Source organism: Panthera leo, chromosome C2, assembly GCF_018350215.1.
Source record: "Panthera leo isolate Ple1 chromosome C2, P.leo_Ple1_pat1.1, whole genome shotgun sequence".
Classification (NCBI taxonomy): Eukaryota; Metazoa; Chordata; class Mammalia; order Carnivora; family Felidae; genus Panthera; species Panthera leo.
In genome coordinates, this window is record NC_056687.1 from 9,032,904 (window position 1) to 9,054,761 (window position 21,858).

Consider the following 21,858-nt stretch of genomic DNA (forward strand, 5'->3'; position numbering starts at 1 on the left):
ATATCCCTCACTCTAGCCTCAGGGGAAACAAAACTTCAAGTTTATTTTGAGAGCGAGCGGCAGACAGGGAGAGAGGATCCCAAGCAGGCTCCACACTGTCCGCGCAGAGCCTGACCCCTAACCGCCTGAGCCGCCAGCTCCCACCCCCCGCCCCGGGCGCCCCAGCCTCGGGAAATTTAAACTGATCTTTTGTCTCTGAGGAGCCGATGGCGTCTCACTGGTTCTTTTCAAACACACAGCAGAGCTGCTGCACTAGGGGTGCCAGTGAGGACAGAGAGTAAGCCAGAAAAAGCTTTCCGTGGAAATGTATTTAAATAACCGGAAGACCGCTGCCGCAGGACCAGCGGCCACCGCGAGCACGTTTCCCAGGGACTGCCTCCTGTGGCCAGCACCTCGTGCGCGCCCAGCCCCCAGGCCTGGTTCCCTCCCCGCAGGAGAGAACACACCCTCACCCGGAGATGGGGAAAGCAAAGGCAGAGGCAAAAACTGCTCAGGAAAAGTTCTTTTATTCTGAAAAATCGATCTGAAAAGTTAACCTATTTGGATACCAAACTCTAAAGGGAAATCTCCACTCTCTCCCTGGGGGGGGAAAAAAAAAAAAGGAAATAAATATGCCAACATAGCAACACGGTTCCTTCCAGCAGGAAGAGGGGGGCAGAGTCCCATCTTGGACCTGTTTTTCCTACTTTATTCTCGCTAGCTTTCCAGCACGAGCATTTTTATTACCTTTACAGTCGGAAAGGAAACTAACTCCTAAAAACCAACTATTCAGAAGGGAACATCAGCAGAAGAAACCTTCTCAAATAACTTTCTCCTCTCTCATGCCAGCTTTGGGAAGGGTCTGCTCGCAAAGCGTCTGCACTTTCCCTGTAAGTGTTTCAAGGACGGACTCCCTGTTCCACACTAGACAAGGCTGAACCGCTCCAGTTTCAGAAACTCAAAAGAAGATCCGGTCTATGAGAACGTTCACTGCTCCGAGGTAAGCATGTGTCTTGAATACAAGTGCAAACACAGTTCTGGAGAAAAACCGGTCCGTGTGTATCTTCTGTTACAGTAAACAATTCACGAGTATCCATCGGGCTCTGCCTATTGCCACTGGTCTCCGGTGTCCCCGGCCTGGCCCCCGCTCTCTGTGCACGGGGGTCCCCAGACCTGGCAGCCTTCGAGCAGCAGACAGATCTCCTCAAGGCTCCAGACCTTGGGAACTTCCTTTGTGTTCACCAAGCCGAGGCCGCTTGGGCTCCAGAGGACTGTCCTGAGGGTCCCCGGGCGTCCCTAGAACATTAACAAGCGCAGGTTGGCAAGTAAGCGAACACTTGTTTAAAATTAAGAGCTGATATTCACAAAATAAATGTTGTGCCCAGACAAGATACCAAGGGTCCTATCTGAACATAAGGGAAAGGATCCGGTGGTTTTCAACTGGGGGCGATCTCACCTGGGCAATGTCTGGGGACACTGGAAAATGTCACAAGTTGGGGCGGGGGTGGGGGGACAAATGGGTATCAGCATTCAGAGGTGCTAAGCACCCCACCCTTGCAGGACAGCCCCCACACACAGAATCATCTGACCCAGACTGTCAATGGTGCCCAGGTGGAGAACCCTGACCCTACAGCACTCCGGAACCTGCCACCTACTCAGCTCCCTGAATGCCTGCGCGGAAAGGTGCTCTCCCTGCCGAGAATAGGCAGCCAGTGAATCTGAATGACGGTCTAATAAGATACATCCCTGCTTTCTCAGAACTGACTTAAAATTAGGTGGTTAATTTCCAAAAGAACAAAGAAGAATGTCTTGAATTCTATTAAAATAACAGTATCACTTACCTGGTTCAGTTTCTTCTGTGGAAGGGGTGGAGATTATACTAATTGGTACAGAATTCGGTGGAGTCTCTGTCTTTAAGGGTAGTAAATTTATCCTCCTTGATTAAAAAAAAAAAGTAGGAAAGAGGTACATGGTTCATTAGTATCCTAAGAATCGTTTATGATGATGCCAAATTTCAAAACTACCCAAAAGAAACATGAAAAATTTTCAGCTAATCATACCATGTAGACATTAAATGTCGATGTGCCCACTTAGTAACTAAGGATTATGTTCATGTACTAAGTTCAATCATTAGGCTTACGATAGTCAATCGCTAGTCACCTAAAAGTTTCAAAACCTGTGTTTTGTTGATCTGCAGTGGTACGCTGAACACATCGCTGGACACCGCATATACAAGGCTAGCCGACAACGGTTTCTACTACGGAAAGCTCTGAAACACAGTTCTTGTTTAAAATCCAATCTTCTTTTTCAACAACTATTTTTTTTTAAGTTACAACAGAAGACGACCCCAAGAAATTAAGAGGGGAAAGGTTTCATAAGAGTATTTGAAAGAACACCTTCCCACTCCCTTCCTCCACCAAAAAACACAGAAAAACAAAAAAAAAGGTTGCTAGTCTGCAGAACTCAGACACCCGAGAAGAGCCGAACGCTACATGTAATCCAGATTACAGACTGGCGAGTGAAGTCCCGGGCAGGGCCGAGGAAGCGAGAGACACGTGGTGCTTGTCATCTGCTCCCTCCCCAGGACTCCCCCAGGGTCAGACGGGGGACTTCCAGTCCTAGGAAGACCCCTGGACACCAGCTGCCGTGCACAACAGAAGGGCTCTGTCTGCAGCACCGGCGGGGAACTCAGGCGGGCTCAGGAGCCAGAGTGACGTGAACAGGGACAGAGACACCTGCAGCATCACCTGGGGACACTATCACTGCAGAGACACTGCTTACCACGAGCCAGTCCACAGATGCAGTAAAAACTGCCTACTAAGGATGTTCCTTTGATTTTCCCGCCTGCTGCTCAGTGCCCATGACTGTTCTGGGCAGGAGAAAACAGGTGATGACTGGGGAACCGCTTCCTGCCTTAAGGGGCTGATAACCTGACAGGGAAAACAGAAGCCTAACCAAACTCCTGCTACCGAATGTGATACGTTATGGCAGAGGAAGGGCTGCAGGGACATCCAGGGAGACTCCAGTGTCACCAGGGACACAGATGGCTGGGGCTCCCGGAGGAAGGTAAGGGCAGAGAGGCCCCTAGGGCAGAGTGTGCTCGGGGCCCTGGCCTCCGGGGGCAGGCTAGACATTCCGGGACAAAGGGTGAGGCAGGGTCTGGAGCCGGCCTGAGAGGCAGAAGCGGGGACGCAGCGGAGGTCACGGTTAGCGAGGTCTCCGGCAGCAGTGTGACGTACTTCTGGCATTTCCCCCATTAAAGGTTGGTGGCTTCCTGTTGGCCAACCGCAGTGACGACTTCTTCTTCCATCAGAGGTTCTTACCGGGGTGTTGTCTTGCTCCGGGCCTGCAGCGTGTTCAGAGTGACCCTCCGGGATGGGGGTGCTTTGGGATTCTGCGTGCTGGGCTGCAGGGCCTTCTTCTCCTCAGAAGGCGCTGCTGGGGCTGGAGATGGTCTTGCCTGAGGCGGGGGGGTGCAGGGGCTGCTGGGGGTCCCCTCTACCAGCCTGGGGCCTGGCGAAGACCCCTGGTGTGGCTGACTCTTCGTTTTCTTTGCTGTATCGGGAGTTCCCACGCTTAAAACCGGCTTCTCTTTCAAAGGTGTTCCAAGTTCATCCTTCTCGAATGTCACAAACGAACAGTAGCCATCCGTGGAAGAAATGGCCAGGAAGGCCCCATCGCTGGACCTTTGTTCCCCAAACAGGACAAAAGGTTAGAAACCGAACCCAAGTCTATGGGCCCCTCGTCAGGCTCTCATGACTAGTGACACCATGGCAGTTCAAGCAAAATCATAGGCTTTGGGTGGGCTCCCCACTCCCGCCCTTGGTTTCCCAACCCCATCGCGTTTCTCGGGCACCGCGGTATCTCAGGACTGTCATCGAATTCACCTGGATGAAAGTGTGAGGGCCTTTCCTTTTTTTGGTTTTTCTCCCCCCAAGATAAAACGAAAAGGAGAAAAAAGGCTGTAAAGAGCAAGGAAGAGACGGTAGGGGAGCAGGCCCAGGCAGAGCTGGGCGCAAATCAGGAACCCAGGGGCTCAGAGGACCCCACCGGCAGGAGGCGGAGCGCAGGGTGACTCCCCGGGTGCAGCTCTGGGTGCCAGGAGCTCGTGGGTGCGGGCTTCCTGCAAGCCCAGAGGGCCTGGCAAGCCCCCAACAAGCAGGGAGCCCAAAGGGTACCCCCTCCCTCAGTCTGAGAATCAGAGGAACCCCTGGGGCAACTGAATGGCATCATTCAGATGTTTCTGTTACAAAAGGAAGCAGTATTATTGCAAATTAGAAACGGCTTTCCTTTAAAAAGAATTGGTAAGAGGTGCCGGGGTGGCTCAGTCTGTCAAGCATCTGACTTCAGCTCAGGTCACGATCTTGAGGTTCATGAGTTTGAGCCCTGCTCACATCAGGGCTCTGCTGCAGCCTGCTTGGGATTCTCTGTCTCCTGCCCCCGTTTGCATGGGCATGCGTGCGTGCTCGCTCTCCCTCGCTCAAAATAAACTTAGAAAAAAAGTTTAAAAAAAAAAACAAAAAACTTTTTTTTTTAGTGTTTATTTTTGAGAGAGACTGAGAGCGAGCAGGGGAGGGTGCAGAGAGAGAGAGGGAGACACAGAATCTGAAGCAGGCTCCAGGCTCTGAGCCGTCAGCACGGAGCCCGATGCGGGGCTCCAACTCACGGACCACGAGATCAGGACCTGAGCCAAAGTCAGATTCTTAACTAACTGAGCCACCCAGGCACCCCAGAAAAAAAAAATTGTTTTAAATAAACTTAAAAAAAAAAAGTTAAAAAAAAATAATTAAAAAAAATAAAAGAGGGGCGCCTGGGTGGCTCAGTCGGTTAAGCGTCCGACTTCAGCTCGGGTCACGATCTCGCGGTCCGTGGGTTCGGGCCCCGCGTCGGGCTCTGGGCTGATGGCTCGGAGCCTGGAGCCTGCTTCCGATTCTGTGTCTCCCTCTCTCTCTGCCCCTCCCCCATTCATGCTCTGTCTCTGTCTCAAAAATAAATAAACTTAAAAAAAAAAATTAAAAAAAATAAAAAGAATTGGTAAACACCGGCCAAAAAAGCCACCTGTAGCGCTGGAATGCTCCCTGCCCCAAGGCTCTACTCCAGGCACCCCTCCCCTGCACACTGTGGCCTCCGCCCACCCTCCCTCACCACCGGCCACTCACCAGGAGACATCACTCAGGGTGTGGTAATGTATGTTAGACACGTAGCCAAAAGGGAACGGCTGCTGGGTGTCGTACAAGAGCACAGAGTCTTCAGAAGCCACAGCAAACACCAGGCGGTAGGGCAGGTGCACCAACTCCGTGCCCGGCTCCTGTGATGCTCTGTCTGCTCGGGTGAAAACAGGGACAAAGGGCGGAAAACAGAAGCCAGAGGAAACAAATTCCCAAAAGCCCTCTCTCAGGAGACGGAAATGACATCATTTTACTGAAGGCTAGTTTGCTATGTGCTTTACAAAAAAAAAAATCAGTCCTTTAGTTTATATGGGAATAAAGGACAACCACACATGACCTGATGAAGACACCGTGTCCTGATTCAAGACTCAGGGGCACCCAAGGTCCAAAAAGGTGGGGGTAAAAACAAAAAAACCTGTGAATAGAACAAGTCCTTTCTGATACGAAAAATAAGGGTAACCTAGAAACATTTTATTAAGGTGATTTCAAGCTTCCAGTTAATTACATTCATTCACATAAAAGGATTAAAAAGCTTAAAACAGCTGCTTCCAGCCTTGGAGGAAGAGGGACCTGACTTACCCTCCCACCCGAAGCAACTGAAATACCAGGCAAAATCTACAAAATGTTTTCCAAGACTTCTGACCATCAGGCACTGAGGACAGTGATCTCTGAGGGATGGGAAGTCAAGGAGGAAATCCTACATCCAGCTTGCTGCCTGGAGCTGCCAGGCCCGGGAGAGGGAGAGGTAGAGGATGAAGCAGGGAGGCCCGGGCAGCTGGAGTTCACAGGCACAGACCTACAGGCCCTCTCAGGTCTCCAGCTGAGCACTGATCAGCACTTGCAAGTGAGGAAACCACCCGAGGCCAGAGCAAGAACTACAGGAAAGAGTCATTCCCGAAGCTCCCGCAAGGCCAGACAGAGCGTGTTCCTCCACCCAGAGTGGGAAACCTATTTCACGGGGCACCGATTACTCAGGCGGCTCTGCTTCTGCAGTGGGGAAATTAGCTGTGGACCACATGCTGCCGTGGTCCCACCGAACGAGGATAAGCGGCACGGTGTCTCCGAGTAACTTCACTGCCTCCCAGAACAAAGCTCAAGAATATTTATAAAAATAAACCCAGCATCCACGGAGGTAAAATTCACAATGTCCGGCATCTAATGAAAAATTACTAGACGTGCAAAGAAAATATGACCCACAATGAAGGAAAAAAAAAATCAAAACGAATCCTTTGTACACAAAGTCATTAAAAGTTATTACAAAAACTATCCTACATGTTCAAGAGGAGGAAGGATGGAGTGTGTTAAGTAGAGACATGGGACACAGAGTACAGAAAACGGAAGTACTGAGAAGGGAAAAAGCAAGCAGATAGTCAGTAAACCCGGGACTAACCTCAAATGGCCTAACGCACGTGTAAGCGGAGCCCCTTGTGGGCAAGAAGGGGGATGACAGAAAAGACATTTGACACTGTAACGGCTGAAATTCCCCAAAGGTGATGAAAACTATAAACCCATAGATCTAAGAGCTCAATGAACCCCAAGCACAAGAAGCCTGAGAAAATTACACCAAGGCCCATCAGAATCCGACTAAAGCCCCTGATAATGAGAAAAACCTTGAGGGAAAAAAAAACTAAAAAAAACATTTTACTGCATAGGAAACGGATACTGAACGACATTCAATCTGCTCTGGATTAAAAAAAATTACTTTCATTCCTTTAAAGGTGAAGCGAAGACAGCATATTCTAGACAAGATGAACACTGGACAATTTTGATAACCTCGGGCTTTGCTCCTGCTCCTCACGGTAACTCAACCGCACCAAACCCACAGAGCCGTGCCCCCCACGGGAGAAAGCCCGCATCACAACCCCCGCAGCCTGGTGACCTGCCTCAGCGAAGACCTAACACAACCACCATGGCTCTAACGTACCTGTTTCCACCACCGGCCTCAACTCAAAGTAGACGGGACAGCAGCGAACTGCAAGCGTCGCTTTGCCAGGACAGGGAAGGTGAGCGATGGGCCTAAAAGATCGGTCATGGCCTTCTTAGAAGAGGGCACCGTTACTCACCAAAAACAAAAAGAAAGGGTAAACATTTCAACGATTTCTTCCACTGCATACCTTTTAAGATTCTTCCTGGAGAAAACATAGGTGGTATTTGTTACATTTTCTCCAGACTCCACACATCCAGCTGGGGAAGCAGGAAGAGAGAGAGAGAGGTGAGGTTTTACTAGATGAAAGAAGACACACTCAAGAGCATCCAACCCTGGCCTGTAAAACATTTCTCCCCATAGCCACGTGCCCTGGACAGTGTTTCTGTGACTGAGGACAAATACACACGGTCCCAGGCTGGGCTCAGCTCTTATTCCAGCTCTACTGACCTGTCACCTCCCCCTGAGCAGCCCACCTGCTCGGGGGGGCTTCAGGCCTGGGCAGGAGGAACCGGGCAGGCCTCCGTCTGGGAGGCCAGTCACTTCCTGCTGGAGAAGCGCTCTCACTGTATCACCCCACTGTGTCCGCTGGATTTGAGCTTGGCTGCCAGCCAGCCAGGGCCTGCCACTAGCCTTTCCCACCTGCCTGGTGCGGCCAGGAGGCTGCCGGGAGACCCAGGCCTCCACTGCACCCCCAACCCATGAAGCAGCTGACCTTGCTCTGGGGGGAGCCCATGTTTGAGCTCTTCTACACACTCACCCTGGGATGACCTTACAACCAGGCCAGACCCGGCCACAGAATGACTGTCAACCATACAGCAGTATCTTTCCTGATACACACACACACACACACGTCATTTCACATGTGACCGTTTCGTCTCCGCTGTGGGGAGGGGAAGGGTGGGCAGAGACCCCGTCAAGTAGTCTCTTCGACTCAGCCCACCCTTCCAGCCCCACATCCGCCATCTGAACAAACCACTGTGTCCTCTTTCCTCTTTGCTCGCACAACCAACAACCAGTTACAACTCCATCGCGTATATATTCAGAGGGTGGGGCTTTTAGCCTAGTTCACAAAAACAGGATCTCGTTTATTCCTTCGCTTCTGTTGCTCTGTTCAGTCAACCACCCTCGAAAGCTAACCTGGATGATGTATCTTCACTAGCTGCCCCACGTTCACTGGTATGAAAATGCCGTAATTCATCCACCCATCTTGTTCATCGGTATTATTCTTCACGACTACAAGCCATACTTGCAATAAATATCGTGGAAGATATATCTTTATGTACTAGGTTTTCATTTCTTAAAGACAGAGTTTAAGATGGTGGGGGGTGGGGACAGATGGGCTGAAAGGTACATGCATTTAACGGTTTCCAAACTGTTTTCTAAACTGGCTGTAACAATTCACGTTCCTGCAGCAATACCCACATTCTGCATGGCCATCAGCCAGGGAGATCTGCACTTTTGTCTAGTCTGAAAAGAATAAAGAAATCCCTAATCGTAGGTCACTTTATTTTGTATTTCTCTATCACTGAGGGTCCAAACCTTTCCCTGTGGGTGCTGAACACGTGAATTTGCTCCTCTACAAACTGCCTTCTTGTTTCTTTCACTCATCTTTTTCTTCTGGGTTTTTCTTTTTCTCTCATCGATTTGGAAGAGCCGCTGAACGTGACATACGTAAGCTCTCTCTTTCCTGTCTCGTAAACGGCGTTTTCCAGTTCCATCACTTGCCAACTGATTTCGCTTACTGGGCCTCCACCGTACAAAAGTTCCCCGTCAAACGCAAACAGGCCCATCGTTCCAGAGCTTCCAGGATTCCTGTCTCCGTCTGTCTTCCCTGGCCCTAGGATGTCCTCCTACGTTTTCACCTTTTAGATTTAAGTATTGACTTCACCTGGAATTTATTTTCATATGTAAGTTAAGAGTCCAATAGAATTTCCTTCCAGACAGCTGGGTCCTCTAGCACCATTCGCTCAATAATTCATTCTTCCCACTCTATCAGATTTCCTTATCTCGGGATCTATTTCGGGATTTTCTGTTCCGGTTCACTAATCTGTTTATTCCTATGCCAATAACCATATTGATTTGATAACAGTGGCACCATAGTATCTGCTGACATTTAGGAAAGTGCCTGCTCAAGTATTATTCCTATTTTTCATACTTTTAAATCTATTCTTGGGGCGCCTGGGTGGTTCAGTTGGTTAAGCGTCTCTTAGTTTTGGCTCAGTTCACAATCTCTCAGTTTCTAAGTTCAAGTCCCTCATCAGGCTCCATGCTGTGTGGCGTCACCTGGGGACTCTCTCTCTCCCTTGCTCTCTGCCCCTCCCCTGCTCATGCTCTCTCTCTCTCAAAAATAATAAACTTAAAAAAAATTAAATCTATTCTTCAGCATTTATTCTCCTAACGGAGCTGGCAGGCTGTCCAACTAAAAGTAAACCAAAAGCCTCTAATAGGATCCTAATTGGAAATCAATGCGTATGTTAATTTTTAGAACTTGAGATCTCTATTCGTTCAGAACTTGTTTTACAATCTTCAACAAGATCTTCTAGTCTTCATAAAGTCTTTGTGCCTTTATTAAATTTTTTTCCCATGTTTTGTGGGGTTTGCATTATGAGTGGAATAATTTTCCTTTTTATATTTCTAAGTGCATATTCCAGTATAGAAGATTTTTAAGTATTTCATAGATAGTATCCAGCCACCTTATCAGATTTTTTTATTCTGATATTTTTAAATCTCTTGGATTTTCTAGAAACATAATCTTAACACCAAGGTTTCTTCTTTCCAATCTTTATAATTTCATTCTCTCCTCTTCCTGCACGTATTAACACCACAAAGAATAATAATGGCAAAAGCAGACATCCGATACCTGATTCTAACACAATGTTTTTAGAGTGGTCATTTAGTAAAGATTTGTCACTGAGTTTAGTAAGCAACTTTTAATATACTTACCAACCACCTGTTGCTGATCCTGAGACACCCCCTCCCCAGGTCAATGTCACTCCCACATGATCCCCGATGTCCGAAGGCATCACAAGTATGCATGTACAATTCACACCCTCTCAGGCCTCCTCTGCCCAACCGGGCTGGAATACTTAGTGGCCAACCTGACCTGTGCCCTCCTGTTTGGCCCAGCCCTGCGTTAGGTGATCGCCTTCATACAAAAGATGGGACCCGAGCCACGGAGAGCAGAAGACATTCTTCTAAGAACACCCTGGCAGTCAGTGCCCCGGCTGACGCTGCTGGGCTTAACATCATGCCTTCCTGTAGACAATGAACCTGTCTTGTCCTTGCTGATTCTGTGGTTTCGTCATACTCAAGTTATTCCAACCAAACTTGTCCCTGCCACAACAGACTGCTTCATTCAGAATAGAAACAAGAAACCTCTTTTAGCTTTGGCGCTATGACCTCTACATACATGCCTAGTGAAAAGACATTAACATTTTTTTAAGTTAAATCTAAGAGCAAAATGTCTGTCACACTAGCCTAGTGGCTCCCCAACTTCTCTGCACATCAGAACTACTTGGAAATTTTTTAAATTCCAAAACCTAGACCACACACACCCCGGACCAATCAGACCGTCTCTGGGGGTGGAACCCGGGGACCAGTGCTCCCGGAAGCTCCCCTGGAGGTTTCAATGTCTGAACAAGCTGGGGGGGTCGCTATTTTCATCAGGATTCACTGAGCTGACAAGCGGCAACTGGAATCACCCACCGCTGCCATCACGCCTCAAATCGAAAGCTTGTCAAACCCACCTGGTGTGAGGAGCAAAGATCCATCAGGGGTAAAACTGAGTCTACGGAAGAATGACTTCATGCTGTCGTCGTGAAACATCCGGTAACTTCGGACCTGTGGCACACAAGTTTAAACATTAATCCAAATCTTTTTTTTCTTTTAATCCAAATCTTTACATTCACAATAAAGGTTTACCAGTTTTTTGTTTTTTGTCTTTATATAGTGTCATTTATTACACTCACATAACAGGGGAAATATAGTACAAATGAAATCACTCCAGACCGCAAGAGTGATCGCTCACAAAGATTCACTGCCCACCTGCGTTACAGAAAGTCGTACGTGCGTACAGGTCTATGTGCATGTTTGTGGTCGTACAGTTATCTTTTTAAAAAGCCTCCGTGAGAACACCGTGCACTGTCAAGAGCGGTGTGTCTGGACAATGAGACCGGGGAGAAAAGCAGGATGATGTGTGCGTCCACTTAGAATTTCCAACTTAATGAACACCTCTTATAAACTAGTCCGCTCTTAAACTGGTAATCCCATCTTTTCAAACCTTTCTTGAACACCTGCGTGGAACGGTTTTTGCTCCCACTCACTGCCACTGGATAAACATGAAGCATTTAAGTCTCAAGGACCCAAAGACCCGGCAGTACCCTCCTTACCGTACATGAGCTCCCCATTTTGTCAGCTCGTGGCCCGCCTGGCCCCGCCAGCTGCTTGAGGCCCAGGTTTGCACCACATCCCTTTTTGGTTCCAGTGACCAACCTGCTCCCTTTTGTCTAAGTGCCTGCCTCCGTGGTCTTGATTCCTCTGGGACCGCTGGCCGGGTGCCCACGGTCCTGCAGGCAGCATTCGCTCTAAACCTGCCAAGACGGCCTACTGCCCGCTGCCGCCTTCCTGCGGCATAGTGCCGGGTCCCCCTCGGTCAGACGCTCGCGACTCTCCCTACACCTCAGAATCCCAGAGGCCCTGCCTACCTCAAGCCAAGCGAATCACACACGCCTGGGGGGTGGGGGGCAGGCACACATGTCTCTTAATGCTTCCGGGCGACTCCACAGTGAGCTGGGGTTGGACACCTCTACCCACCATCGGCAGCTCTCCCCTGGCCCCCGGATGTCCGCATTTCCATGCAGACCAGCCCAACACGCTAACTGAGCCTTGGCTGGACCTGAGGAAGCACACGGTAGTGCAAGTGTCAGGTGCCTGAGACCAGGGACTTAGCTGTAGGACACGGAGGAGCTCGTGACTTCCTGAAGCACTGCTAACACAGAAAGTCAACACTTCATACCTCTCCTTCGGCCCCTGTTCCAGACAGCATCTTTGAGACATTAAAAGCCACACGTTTCTTCTGGGTGCTGTACACCCTGAGGATCCTAAAGAAAGAAAAACATTCTGACTCATCTCTTCTAGTGAACGAAGTGTTCCACACAGAAACAATCTAGCATCAAAACTGCAGGCCGGTTAGACCAGGTCAGCCTCCAAGACCATTTATGACTGTCCCACTTAACTCATTATGACAGAAGCAAGCCACCCAAAGGAGGTCACTAATGAAGTGAGGAAACGGGCCAGAACTTCACTTTTTATCGAGTGTTTCAACTTGTCAAGTAAGATGCTCGTCAGGCCTCGCCTTTTCGGGCCTTGACACTTGGCCCAGGGGCAGTTTGTAGGACTGCAGTGACATTTCTCTTGTATTGAACGGTCTCACCCTCAGGGATTTGCAAGTCAGGAAAACACCAACAGATAAATTTGCTTCTTGCTAATTCGTATTATTCCCACTAGCTAATCAGGTCATTTCACTCCCAACTGCCCGAATAAAACATACAGATCAGAAAATAAATGTACGTGGAACGTCACGGGAGATGCTTTGATTCATAAACACTAACTCGTCCACACTGCTGGGCCGTCTGAAATCAAACATGTTATGATTAAAAGAAGTTGGAAAAATACTCAAAAGGATGATCTTGACTGATGAGTAGCACACCCACCACCTCTGATTCTTAGTTCTTTGTTCCAAGAATACGATTAAATGAGTGAGGCCAGTAAACACCGCAACAAACCTTCTTTCGGGAAAGACAAAATATTCTATTTTTACATTAACTTAAATGGAGTCATTGAAATGACTGCAGTAGTAAACTATAATCAAAAAATGAAAGAAAGATGCCTGGCTGGCTCAGTCGGTGGGGCAGGAGACTCTTGATCTCAGGGTTGTGAGTTCAAGCCCTGCGGTGGGTGTAGAGATTACTTATAAATAAAATCTTTAAACAAAAAAACAAAAAAACACGAAACACCCAGGGGCACCTGGATGGCTCAGTCAGTTAAGCGTCCCACTCTCGATTTCGGCTCAGGTCATGATCTCATGGTTGTGAGTTTGAGCCTCACATTAGCGCAGAACCTGCTTGAGATTCCCCCTCTTTCTCTCTCAAAATAAACAAACTTAAAAAAAAAATAAATAAACAGGGGCGCCTGGGTGGCTCAGTCGGTTACGCGTCCAACTTTGGCTCAAGTCACAATGTCGCAGTTCATGGGTTTCAGCCCCGTGTCGGGCTCTGTGCTGACAGCTCAGAGCCTGGAGCCTGTTTCAGATTCTGTGTTTCTCTCGCTCTCTGACCCTCCCCGGCTCATGCTCTGCCTCTCAAAAATAAATGTTAAGTTTTTTTCTTTTTTAAAGAAAGAAAGAAGGAGGGAAGGGAAGGGGAAGGGAAAATTCCAACCCAACCACTAGCAACCCCTTCTTGCAGAAGTCGTATTTATAAAAGACTTTTTTTAAACGTTGCCTATGAACGAGCCCCGCTTCTCTCTCTCTCTGCCTCTCACAAGATTCTCTCTCTGCCGCTCACAAGATTCTCTCTCTCCCTCTTTCCTTGCCTCTTGCTCACTTATGCCCTCTGTCTCAAAAAAAAAAAAAAAAAAAAAAAAAAAGAAAAGAAAAACAATAAACAAATGTTGTCCGTGAAATTCAAATGCAATTCAAAACTCCCTCTACATTCATTCACCCATTCAATAAAGATTTGCTAAGTACTACATATAAGGCACTTGCCCTAATTAGTTTCCACTTTCATGTTACGGTGGGAGAGGAACAATAAAACCAAATGCTTGACATGAAACCAAGAACAAGAAGCAAAGCTAGACCGGGCTTCAGATTTTGGTAAATGGTGACGAAAATCCCTCTGCAGGAAATTTCAAGCCAGCAGAGAAGACAACTTGCCAAATCCTGACGTACCTGTCACAGCTCAGGGTGGCAACATACTGACCCAAGGGGTCCCAGGTTACTCCTTGGACATAACTTTTATGTTCATTAAAGATAGAGATCTTCTGTCCTGCGAATAAAGCACATGACAGCTTTACTAAAGCCTACTCGAGCACAAGCAGAATAAAGTACAGTTTAAGTATTGCGCCCTTCATACCCTCCTGTCATTTAGCAGGCGCCGTGTCAGGCTCTTGGGGGACAAAGGGGACTTTACATGGCCCACACTCCCCAGGAGCCTGCTGCTTTGGGGGAGGGACACACCATCAAAAGGCAAGCCAGCTGAGCATGGTATAGACGGGGCAGCTAAGAGGCCACGGTGAGGGTCGGCAAGGCACGAGCTGAGGTCAGCTCTCCCTACAGGGCAGGGTGAGGGGGGCTATGAAGGAGGTTTTGTAAGCCGATCCTCGGCACACGGAACAATGGGTCACTGAGAAGTCTACAGGGTGAGGTCCAATGCCAAAACGGCAAGACGAGGACAAGAGATATGTGACAGCGACCCTCGTGTATCAGGAAAAGGTTCTGGGAATTCGAGGTGCGGCCGAGAGGAACACTCGGCTGGGAAGTGACCTGCATCGTGAAGACAAGACTGAGGGTCACAGAGGACATAGGAAGCACCACTAGTTAGGAGGGGACAGCAGGCCAGGCGGGAGGCAAGGGCCGGGCAAAGCCAGCAGTGATGGAAAAGGGACTCTGTGGAAAGAGAGAAAACCAGCAGCAAAGATTACCCAGATAAAAAGCAGAGGCAGTTATGGAACCCTGGCCATTCTTAAAAACCAAACAAACAAAAACAACTCAAATGGCTCTTCTCTGCAGAGGGGTCTACACTCCTGTGACCCTGGGACCCGCCCTCCATGTGAAATGCAGCGAGGGTGCTTCAGGCTAACTTTCCTTCCCCCTCGCCTTCTTGCCAGTGTTTTTGGGGGTCTGTGAGAGTAAGGTGGCCTGCAGCCGGGTGACAGCATCTTCTCAAACGACCCTGAGTTTTACAACAGAGGCTTTTTTTCTTTTTTAATTTTTTTAATGTTTATTTATTTTTGAGAGAGCGAGCGAGCGAGAGCATGAGAGGCGGAGAGGCAGAGAGAAAGAGACACAGAATCCAAAGCAGGCTCCAAGCTCTGAGCTGTCAGCACAGAGCCCGATGTGGGGCTCAAACTTACAGAGTGCAAGATCATGACCCGAGCCAAAGTCAGAGGCCCAACTGACTGAGCCACCCAGGCGCCCCTCTTTTTAAAGTTTATTTATTTTGAGGGAGAGAGAGCATGAGCAGGGGAGGAGCAGCGAGAGAGGGAGAAAGTCCCAAGCAGGCTCTGCCCTGTGAACGCAGAGCCCGACACGGGACTCGATCTCATGAACCATGAGATCATGACCTGAGCTGATCAAGAGTTGGGGACACTTAACCGACTGAGCCACCCAAGTGTCCCACAAGAGGCTTTTTAACCCACAACTGCTATCATTAGGTCAGTGTGTGAGTAGGGTTTTCTGAAGAGGGATTTTCTGCGGGACCTGTCCTGCCTCACAAGCAGCTCCCCGCAGGGCCTCTGCACTGGCTGCTCCCACAGGCTGGAGCCTCTTCCCTCCCGCATTCAAGTCTTGGAGCAACCTTCTCCGATCGGCCTTTCACTCTGCGGCCCCTTCCCAGCGCCATCACTAACACCCCGCTAGATGGCAGCCACGATCATGTAGGATATCAAGACCTGGCAACGTTCAAGGTCATTACAACTGGCTTCAGGGGGCTGCTGGGTGGACTGTCCACGCACACGGTGAAATTATCCAGGGCAATGGCCAGATGTGGGGAAGAGAAGAAGACAGGGACACCGGCCCTCCATTCTGCCCAAGTCAGGGACTGGGTAGCATGACAGAGGTGAGGTGAGACAGAGGGGGTCTGATTGGATGGCAGGTGGCAGGGACCTAAAGCGGACAGAGACTGTCACTGAGTGGATAAACCAGATGTGCAGGCAGCATGGTGGGATGCCCGCTCCGCCCTGACTCCCCCCCAGGGCCCTCGGGCTGGGGGAGAATCCGCAGCCTGCAAAAAGGGCAGGCAAAGCATTTCACGGCAATTTCTATAACTTCTCACGTGTCTCCTGTCTCCCCAAACAGAAAACAGGTCCTGTAAAAGCAGTGAGGTGTCCTCGGCTGTCCTCTGTCTCCTCAAACGGATGCCAGCTCCTACCTCTCCCAACACTGACCATTCAATGCCCCATCATGACGACGTGCTAAACTTCCTGAGATCCTAAGTTCTGCAAAGGCAGGCATTAGCCCTGTCCCCAACGTGTCTACACCCCCAAGCATATGGGATGGACCTTGCTTTGGCACCAGTGACTCAGAAAACCTCATACACGTGACCACTCTGAGTTGGATCCATGATACAGGAGGCTAATCCCTACCCTACTGAGCCAAATACCTATTTTAGTTCACTAAAGAAACTCTTATGCCATTAAAGGTCAAGTAGGTTAGCTTTTTAGACACTTAGAAAATCCTTCCCCCTGACAAGAACAGAAACGTATCGGCTACCTTTACTGACATCCCATATGATGGCCGTGTTATCCACAGAGGCAGAAGCCATTAGATTCCCGTCAGTTGCCCAGCAAATATCATACACATCTTCCAAGTGGCCTCTACAATCCAAAGAAGAAAAAGAAAAAAACATCAAAAACTTGTAAGCAAACTCAGAGACCATACACGAGAATAGGATTTTAGGGGGGGCTCCTGGGTGGCTCAACTGACTCTTGGTTTCAGCTCAGGTCATGGTCTCACGGTTTCGTGGGTTTGAGCCCCATGTTGGGCTCTGCACTGGCAGCGTGGAGCCTCCTTGGGATTTCCTCTCTCTCTCTCTCTCTCTCTCTCTCTCTCTCTCTCTCTGCCCCTCCCCTGCTCGTACTCTGTCTCTCAAAGTTTAAAAAAATATTTAAAAAAATAGGATTTTAGAAATTTCCACTGGAACTCTATTAGCTGCAGCTATAATCTACCACCTTCAGAGGTACTTGTATCTTTGTAATTGATTCAATCTGACTAAAGAAAATTTTACAGCAGAAATAAAATCCATTTTAATCATGTTTCTAGCTTTTAAAATGATTCTCTTATCTCTGTCTTGTGTAAGTAAAAGATTTAAGTACGATATAAGTGGGGCGCCTGGGTGGCTCAGTCGGTTAAGCGTCCGACTTCAGCTCAGGTCATGATCTTGCGGTCCGCGAGTTCGAGCCCTGCGTCGGGCTCTGTGCTGACGGCTCAGAGCCTGGAGCCTGTTTCGGATTCTGTGTCTCCCTCTCTCTGACCCTCCCCCATTCATGCTCTGTCTCTCTCTGTCTCAAAAATAAATAAATGTTAAAAAAAATTTTTTTTAAGTACGATATAAGTCAAAATGCAGGGCGCCTGGATTGGCTCAGTCAGTAAAGCATAGGACTCTTGATCTCAGGGCTGTGAGTTCAAGCCCCATGTTGGGCATAGAGCTTATTCAAAAGAACATTCTTTTTTTTTTAAATAAAAAAATGCATGTGAGTTTAACGCTCTCAGAGCAGTTAGATAAGGCACTCCCATGGTCCCTGTCCAAGTTACCTCAGGGTTTTTACGACAGTCCAATTCTCCTTGTTCAGCTGGGCCTCATCATCATCCTGAAAAGCAATCTGTTCTGGCTCCTTATTATCATTCACCTTCCACAACAGGATGACGGCATCTGTGGAGTGATTCAGTGAAAGATAAGCCACACATTTTGCATGCTCCTTCATTTCTGGGCTTTTAGGGCTTGAAGTCCTATTTATGTTGTTCAATAGACAGTATGGTCACAATGACGGACTTCTAAGAATTTTGACAGGAAAAACAGGTTTGCCTTCTGATCTAAAACTCCAGAATCTGGGGCGCCTGGGTGGCTCAGTGGGTTAAGTGTCCGACTCTTGGTTTCAGCTCAGGTCGTGATCTCACGGTTCATGAGTTGGAGCCCCTCATCGGGCTCTGCACTGACAGTGCACAGCCAGCTTGGGATTCTCTCTCTCCCTTACTCTCTGCCCCTTCCCTGCTCGTGCACACTGTCCCTCTCTCTCAAATAAGATAAACCTTAAAAAAAAAAAAAAAAAAAAAAAACAACCTCTAAAATCAAACTCACACCAGATTAAGTGTTATACAAGGTCAAATTAAACAGAAGGGTCCCCAGGCCAGCAAAACACCACTGCAAAGTGGCTGACTACCTTCACAAATCCTAAGGCATAACCTATGAATAGCTGAATAGGAAAAAACAAAGAGCCACAAAGAGCCACTGGCAAGGACTGGCAAATGGTTCCTGTGTAACCTTCAGCAGGACTTAGCATCTCGACTCCTCAGTCACTTGACCTGTAAAATGGGGGTAACCGCATACCTACCTCATAGGGCTGTCTCAAGGATTAAATGAGTTAATATGCATAAAGCACTTATAACACAATGCCTTGCACAAAGTAAGCCACGGACACATTAGCTACACATACGGATGCAGCAGGTACCTTGGCCTGACGTCATCAATTGTCTGAGTGCTATAAGCCCTTGTGCTCTGACTCCAAACTCACCACCTAAGCCTGAGCACCTCTTGGCCTCCCTCTGAATGCCAGTAGGACAATGAGCGCACCAGCTGTGTGGGCACACGTGTTCTCACTCCAAGTGCACTGGAATCCCAGGAGCTTGGTGGAAAGGAGATCAGCCTTGACACTGACAAGTGGACACTCTCCACCGTTAACAGGTTTCTGGGCCCCCAAAGCCAAAGGGCTTTGCCCACCAAGTGCTGCCCTGTACACCCTCTCAGAAGACAGCCTGTCAGCCTCCCCCGGGGACAGTCCCCACTTCCCACCTTTCCCTCTGTGCACAAACACCCTGGACACCGTGGCACTGAACCAGGTGTCTTTCCTCCTCCTGCAAAGTCTGTGATTTCTGTTTTATTTTGTACTAACTTGTAGACTGTTCTGGTGTCAAAGCGTGGGAAAACGATTTACTTTTTAGTAAATCCTTAAGGAAAAAGGAAGAACGAGTTAGTAAATTGCTTAGGAAAAAGTCCCAGTTTTATGGGTTTAACATTTAATGTTGTGAAGATGGCAACGTATCCCAAATAAATCTACAAATTCAAGGCAATCTTTATGCCACGTAAACACAAGCAGAAAATAGGAGTCAATATATTCCCAGGAAACAAACATAATTTAGAGGATCATTCAGACAATACTCCCCCAGCGAATCAATTAATTACAAAGAGATGTGGGAAAGGCTGTGATCACTTAGATACTAAACTAGCAATGAAAGCCAGGACAGTTGTGTTGGGACTCTGACAAAATGGTGGGCACCTTCCTACTGGTCTCCACCAGGCAGCGGATCCTGGTGAAAGCTGGGGAGGGGCCATTGTCAAACAGGTCTTTTCGGGTTAAGCTTACTGTCTTCCACCCCCTCATGCTCCCCAGAACGCTATTTTACTGAGCTATCTAAATGACACACTGAGGTCAAATGACCCCTAAAATGAAAAAGTGGTACAGGAGCACCTGGGTGGCTCAGGCGGTTAAGCGTCCAACTTTGGCTCAGGTCATGACCTCACCGTTTGTGAGTTTGAGCCGTGCGTCGGGTCGGGCTCTATGCTGACAGCTCAGAGCCTGGAGCCCACTTCAGATCCTGTGTCTCCCTCTCTCTCTGCCCCTCCTCCGCTCGCACTCTCTCTCTTTCAAAAATAAATGAACATTAAAAGAAAAATTTTTCTTTAATCACACCTAGCTCAAATCTCAATTTAACATGAGACACACAGGTATCTGGTTTCTAAGGAATTTTGAAGGATAATACTAGTACTCACCATCTCCTCCTGATGCTAAAATTTCCCCATTCGGAGAAAAACGCACGACATTGACAGCTTTGGTATGGCGGGCAAGATTGGACAAAAATTCAACAATGGCCTTTCCATCGGGTCCTTTTTCCACCTTCCAGATCTGTTGATACCAAAACATTCATTCAGGGAAACATACAGTGAGCACTTACCAATCTGTGCTTACTAAAACAACACTGTGCTTAGTTTCAGTAAGAAAATAGTTTTTCTTTTGAAACGTAAAATGGAACTTTGTTCTGAAACATAAACCAGCAACTCCATGGCTTGCTGCCCTCCCTCCTTCCTCTTTCTCCTGCAAACCGTTCCCCAACAGGAACTGGCTCAGGATTCTTAAAAATAATGAGCCTCCCGTTTACCAATCTGGGAAACATTACTCAAGGAACAAAGCTTTCTTTTGCTTTCATGGTTCACTCAAGGCCCTGAGAATTCATCCCTCTGGGCTAGATGACGGATTGGTTTGAGTTTGTTGACTTTTGTTTCAAAGAAAAGAATGGACAATGCACCCTCCGTAGTGCTTCCCAGGGCCTTTCTCTCTCCGCCCCACTTACCCTAACCGCCCCACTTACCCTAACCGCCGTGTCTACACCGGCCGACGCCAGTCTGTGGATCCTCCCGGCGGTGCCATGCTGGAAGTCCAGGCTATACACCGGCTCCTTGTTGTGCCAGGCTATTTCGCAGGTAATGACTTTCATCCTCCCGAGTCTTGATGGAGCAACACAAATCCGTCGGGCACCGTTCTTTACCCAAAGACAGAGGAAAGCTGAAAATCGTCGGTAATGAACTGAATATTATAGCAGGAAAGGTGTACTGAACACTTATTATGAGCCAGGAGCCCTGCTAACCATTAAAAATGCACGCTGTAGTGGGAAAGGATGTTAGTGTTGACCTCTAATGTAACACCTTGCAGGTTCACCTAAAATGCTTCGCTGAGCCGCGGCTGTTGGAAGTTTATTCTACTGCTAGGTCCGGAAAGAGCAAAATGGAACACCCAGGCAGAGGAAATCGAGGGGCCCACCCTACGGCGCGACCGCCCCCGCTTAGTGGGGGTTGGAGGGCGTTCGGGGAGAGTCAGGGGCCGGGTCGCGCGGCGGAAGGGGCTGCCCAGGGCTAGCGGCCTCCCGGGAGAAGCTGCCGGGACAAGTGGACAGCTTGGGGGGGGGGGGGTCAGGGGGCTTCGAGAGACACCCACTTCCCAGGCGGCTGGGGCCGCCAGGAGGAGAGGGTCGCCCAGGGTAGAAAACCGAGGCGAGGGAACCAGAGGGGACATCCCCCCACCCCCAGCCCCGTTCCCAGGCCGCACGGGACCAAGCGCTCGGCCGGAAAGCCGAAAGCGGGCCTGGCGGGGAGGAGGCCGCACGGAGCCGGGGCGGGGAGCCGCAGGGCGCGCAAACGCACGCCGTCCGGAGCTGTGCCGGGACCCCGCGGCCCGCCCTCAGCGAGACCCTCTCGCTCTCGCTCGGCCCCCCGGGGAGACCGTGGGGACGCCGGAGCCGGCGCCAGGGAAGCAATACCTGCAGGGACGCGGTCAGTCGGCTGCACAGCCAGCTCCCGCCGCCGCTTACGCTTCTTCCCGCGCGCCACAGGCCCCGCCTCAGGGAGGGCGGGATTCCAGGTACGACCCGCCTCTTTGTAGGCGGGATTCTCGGGGAGCCCCCGCCTTCGCATGGGCGGGATTACCTGGCGCCCCGCCCTTGCTCTGGCTGCAGAGGGTGGTCCAGAGCTGCGGAGTCCTCGGAATCCCGTTGGGCCGCTGCTAATTCAGTTAATTACCTGTCCGACCGACGCATTGGTGGAAGAATAGGTGAGTTATCGACTCATTCATTCAATCATTTATTCCCTTTTTGATTAATTCTTTTAACATTTACTGAGCATCTGCTAGACTCTGCACCCTGTGCCGGAGCTGGATAAGCAGTGGAGAGCGAAACTGACTCAGACTTACTCTCAGGGAGTTTACAGTCCAGTTAAAGGAAAAGAACGGCCCTGTACGACTGGT

The 21,858-nt window shown here is 49.2% G+C and overlaps 1 protein-coding gene across 2 annotated transcripts; it reads right to left on the reverse strand.

Moving 5' to 3' along the window:
* Positions 1-490: 490 nt before the first annotated feature.
* On the reverse strand, positions 491-21,635 carry CHAF1B (chromatin assembly factor 1 subunit B). 2 transcript variants are annotated; one of them, XM_042903412.1, is made up of 14 exons: positions 21,377-21,635; positions 20,432-20,625; positions 19,836-19,968; positions 17,603-17,720; positions 16,562-16,665; positions 14,021-14,117; positions 12,089-12,173; positions 10,821-10,914; positions 7,262-7,331; positions 7,072-7,163; positions 5,139-5,301; positions 3,303-3,665; positions 1,821-1,915; positions 491-1,275 (listed from the first exon to the last, which is right to left on the reverse strand). In XM_042903412.1, the coding sequence occupies exons 1-14, from the start codon at positions 21,528-21,530 to the stop codon at positions 1,184-1,186; spliced, it is 1,854 nt and encodes a 617-aa protein (XP_042759346.1). In that variant the 5' UTR covers positions 21,531-21,635; the 3' UTR covers positions 491-1,183. The 2 variants fall into 2 exon arrangements, with proteins under 2 accessions (XP_042759346.1, XP_042759347.1); XM_042903413.1 differs by having other exon boundaries at positions 20,432-20,602; positions 21,377-21,455.
* Positions 21,636-21,858: the final 223 nt, after the last annotated feature.

Coding starts and splice junctions, on each gene's coding strand:
- CHAF1B (XM_042903412.1), bottom strand. CDS start 21,530: ATGCGAAGGCGGGGGCTCCCCGAGAATCCCGCCTACAAAGAGGCGGGT. Junction 16,666..17,602: donor ACTGTCGTAAAAACCCTGAG/GTAACTTGGACA, acceptor TTTGGATTGTAG/AGGCCACTTGGAAGATGTGT. Junction 7,332..10,820: donor ATCTTTGCTCCTCACACCAG/GTGGGTTTGACA, acceptor CTGCTTCCCCAG/CTGGATGTGTGGAGTCTGGA.